This window comes from Octopus bimaculoides, chromosome 10, assembly GCF_001194135.2.
Source record: "Octopus bimaculoides isolate UCB-OBI-ISO-001 chromosome 10, ASM119413v2, whole genome shotgun sequence".
NCBI classification, from domain to species: Eukaryota; Metazoa; Mollusca; class Cephalopoda; order Octopoda; family Octopodidae; genus Octopus; species Octopus bimaculoides.
In genome coordinates, this window is record NC_068990.1 from 88,945,343 (window position 1) to 88,950,303 (window position 4,961).

The window sequence follows — 4,961 nt, forward strand, 5'->3', positions numbered from 1 at the left end:
ATATATATATATATATAGAAAGAGAGAGAGAGAGAGAGAGAGAGAGAGGGGTAGATATATAGATATAGTCGTCTAATCGTTCATAAATCAGAAAGAACAGGAACTCGTACACTTATTACTAGAGTATGTATATTAACCTTTATACTACGTAGTATTATAGATCCATCTCAGCCGTTTTTAGAAATCGTTTCGCACATGAATTAGTGATAACATTGAACGGCGCTCGTCAGTGGGGCTAGTATGAAAATTATAGTGATAGCTCTCCGCTAGTGAAAAACCGAACGAAGCAATAGAAGTTCAGTATAAGGTTTCTGAAAGAGTTATATTCCTTGTACAAGATGATTAAGTGATAGGTAACTACCTAACAAAACAGCAATGATCAAAAATAGATGTAATTTGGTTTAAAAAGAAAATTCATAAAAAGTTTCAAACGATGAGTCTATCTCACAATAGGGTAACTAGCAAGGGATGCAATCCTACACATGTTGTTATAGTTCCTAGCCATTTTGATATAACCATGGTCACCCCATCGCTGACCCCAACTGAAAAGAAAAGAAAAAAGACAAATTGATAATAAATCATACATTTTTGACATGTATTAATATTTTATTATTAATGCAATATAATTAACTGGCTAACGTTTTCTTATTAATGCAATATAAATTAACAGGTTAACATTTTCTTAATGCAAAATAATTAACAAGTTAACATTTTCTTATTAATGCAATATAGTTAACAGGCTGTGACAAACAAATCTGACTGACCATACATGTCATCAGAATTCTGAATACTCATGCTAACGTGTCATAGTGTGTAGCGGTTATAGTACTGTGACGGGTCTTAGTAACATATTCTGACTGGTCGTGTAACGTGTCAGTAATTTTATAGGATTTAGATGGATCATAGTAATATGTCATGGTGGTTATAAAGATTTCTGACTGGTCATATAATGTACAATCATAGTGTTATGGAATGTCGATCGGTCACATTAGTAGATTTGTGTCTGTGCGCCTCTGTAGATTCAGTGAGGTGTTTTTAGGATGGTATTTTAATAGTGTTCATAGTTGTTATAGATAAGCTTGTGTTAATTAGCGAGGGTTGCAACTGAAGGGAACACTAGGCGTTAGAGATTTCTACAACAACACTGTCTTGCATATTCAAGTGATCTTTTATTTTGAGTGGGAGATAAAATAATTAAAATTCGTGTGCTTTCAAGAATTGTGGAAGGTATGAAATATGGTTTATGTATGACACGGGGAAAATTTCTCTACAGAACCACTCCCTACAACATACCTTCCCTTAAATTTTAAACATTCTGTTTCAGAGATGTTTCGCTTGCCTTTCTTTAATGCTAATGATATTTTTTTATTTACATTACGGATGGAATTTTAATTGAATGTACACATTTTTGGTTTAGTTCATTAAAGTGTATTCCACACTCAACTGTATAATTTATAATGTTTTGTTATTTCTCCCTAAAACTCCACATGCGAGGATAAACTTTGTTATTTATTTTTTGAAACAACTTTTTTAAAGATCACTGGAATGTCAAAAGTGGCAGAACGCCAGGCTGTATATCTTGCAGAAAAACCAGACCCAGTTCAGTCTGCATTGTTTAGATTGTCTAAAAAATTTATATCAACTAATGTAGCTGGAGTTAACACGTCTGTTTTTAGATTTTTAAACACCAATATTGACATATTTTGCTGATTATAGTTTAAAAACTAAGTATTCTTGTAGGTGGATAAATTAAACATGTATTTCTTCATTCCCCACCAGGGGCTAAACATAGAGAGGACAAACAATGGGATTAAGTCGATTACATCGATCCAGTACACAACGGGTATTTATTCAATGGACCCCCAAAGGTTGAAAGGCAAAGCCAACCTCGGCGGAATTTGAACTCAGAACGTAACGGCAGCCGAAATAATGCTTAGCATTTCGCCCGGCGTGCTAACGATTCTGCCAGCTCGCCGCTGCGGATAAATTAAATATTGTGACAGTCAGGCCTTTATCAGTAGTATCATAACAGTATAATAAATGAGCTAAAAACGTCTCTAACTGGTATCGAAAGTGTTTCACACTTTCATCTTTCCAGGTGTCTACTTCCTTTTCAATTATATCCAACGTAAGAGTAAATAATATAAAATTTCTATACTTATGTCGTAAAACAAAGTATTAGTTTTCATTTTCTATTACATTTCCATTCAGATTTGGAACTAAAAATTTTGCTAGTCTACCGTATCTACACACACACACACACACACACACACACACACACACACACACACACACACACACACACAGATGAAGAGGGGGAGAGATAAAGTAAACAAAACATTGTGATTTACCTGTTTTTCACTAACCAGTAGTCCTGTCCATTTTCTGTTCCGTATCCAACCACCAAGATCGCATGATTTATGTGGTGATTACAATCATTTCTTTTGTAAATGCCATGCTTGTAGAATCGGAATGCATTGGAATCGGCATAGATGGCAGCAGAGATTGGACCCACACCGGCTACTGCTTCTTGTAGTGCGCTCTCTCTCTGGTTCACATTAAAGTAATAGCTGACAAAAGCGACTACTTTGTTCCTGTCATATTCACATACTTGTTTCTATATAATAAAATAACGATATAGAAGTTAGATTAAATTGGTAAAACCAGAGAACATGTTCAGTGTCTCTCTGTATAATAATAAGCATAAACAAATATTTTTATTGGTTTCCATTCAACCCCTTCGGCAGAAATAATATTTTTACTACCCTACTAAAATTACATATAACTAACAGTGCTTGTAGCTGTTCTCGTAAATAGCTAAAAACTTTTCCCTAGCCTGAAGCATTCTTGGTTTATTAATCTTGTCGAGATGATCAATCTTCTCTCATACACTTTTATTGTAATTCACCTCATCCCGCTGTCTAAAAGTGAAAATTAACGGCTGTTTTGTCCGTTTGCGCATGCATAGATGTAAAATGAAATAGCAAAAGGATCACGGCATGTGAAACCCTCGCCACGAAACTGGATTTGCTAAAAATAACAGCGACAACATGGATTTCTTCCATCTTCTTGCTCTGTTAAAGTATTTGAGTAAAATTATATTAATGTGTCCGACTGATTAAAATTCTATTTATTTGTGCAGCTGATGATAGCTCTGCATTTAAATTGATGTAATGATTGCATTGTTCAATTAAATGGAGTCGCTTGAAACGGTCGTACTGCATATATATATATATATATATATATAGCGGTGCTGCAGCATGGCCACAGTCTAATGATTGAAGCAAGTAAAAAATAAAAGATATATATACACACACTCCTACCTACCTACCTACCTACCTACCTACCTACCTACCTACCTACATACATACATACATACATACATACATACACACAAACAAACAAAAATACCCTGTTGTTGATGTTGAAATTCTAATGAAGGAGCCTTGGATCTAGGTTAGAAACCGGCCTTCCCTCCGTTGACAAGAAATCTTGAAATAAAACTGAACAATGACATACATACGGTAGGCCATGGGTTATAGTCGAAGATACTTGTTAAAGATGCCTATCATGTGATCTCTTACTTGCTTCAGTCGTTAGACTGCAACCATGTAATTAATACAGGGGTTTTAGTTGAACGAATTGACCTCAGTACTTATTTTTTGAGCCTGGTACTTATTCTGTTGGTCTCATTTACCGAACTACTACGTTACAGGGACGTATCCAAACTAAGCAGTGTTGAAGGATAAACACAGGCACAAAAACACACACAGATATATATACGAGAAGCTCCTTACAGTTTCCGTCTACTAAATCCACTCATGAAGCTTTGCTCGACCTGGTACTTACCTTAAAATCACAATCTCCTTTCTTTGATTCCTTTTCTACATATTTTTTGTAGTTCCGAGAGTTACCGATATTCCATTTTGACTATTTCCAAGTAACCATTCGACAATTTTCATCTACAATTTTAGTCACTTACAAACCTGACCTCTGTCAGTACAATTTGTCTTTTGCACTGTATGTAATTCGTTCAACTTGTTCTGTCAATTTCTTGTGGCTAAACAATCATGTCCTGAGCAATTGCTATAACTTTTAGTTTCAGTGTTATTAAATTCTTTTTGCTTTATCCGGAGCGGGGTCATGGAGTTTTTGTTCCAAAACGACGAATTTAAAAATCTCTACTTCTGTATACCGAAAGTGTTATAGAATGACTAGTATTAATTGTCCTCCTAAGTGAAATAGCAAAATACTCCTTTTATACAGCTTCCTCGATCATTGCAGCTAATAAAGAACAATAGTACTGGTAATCGTATTATCATTGTTATTGCGATGAGAGGTACTGCCTTTCGTCGCTTATCTGACAATTCTGGTTACGCTACGTCACTGCTACGTTTACATCTACGAGCTGTAAGCAGATGTGGCGTTGTGTAATAGTAAGTGCTAGCCATTCACAAAACGTCAATTATAGTGCGAAGCATTTTGTGTTAAACTAGCTATAACAAAGAACTCCTTCAATAATGAACCTGAGAAATTCCTAACCTAATGCTTTCGTAAATAGTACAACAAAACGAAAAATAACGAGCAGAGAAGGGATTTAATTCTTTACTGTAACATTATAAACAGAACAATCCCTCAACCAACAAATGTTGATTTGTAATAAACAAAAGTCGGCTTTTACAGGAGATTGTTTATACGGTAAGGTAAGCTTGAAGAATATGTTATAAAATACAACTTATATGGCTAAACTACGGTATATTTTCCAAAACGTTGAATTGTATACCTATAAATAATATATTATAGCTACATATAGTTTAAATATGGATTCGACTTAGCTACAGTATATTATAAACAATATCGGGGGATTTGGGTGTGTATACATATTTACATACATACATACATACATACATAATATATATATATATATATATATATATATATATATATATATATATATATAT

The 4,961-nt window shown here is 34.3% G+C and overlaps 1 protein-coding gene across 1 annotated transcript in view; it reads right to left on the reverse strand.

Moving 5' to 3' along the window:
• Positions 1-6: 6 nt before the first annotated feature.
• LOC106869391 (procathepsin L) overlaps positions 7-4,961 on the reverse strand; it is a 15,132-nt gene continuing 10,177 nt past the window's right edge. The window contains exons 5-7 of the mRNA XM_014915113.2: positions 3,850-3,930; positions 2,352-2,617; positions 7-542 (exon numbers count right to left, since the gene is read on the reverse strand). Coding sequence (XP_014770599.1) covers positions 440-542; positions 2,352-2,617; positions 3,850-3,930 — 450 coding nt within the window. The 3' untranslated portion in view covers positions 7-439. The remainder of the gene's footprint in view (positions 543-2,351; positions 2,618-3,849; positions 3,931-4,961) is intronic.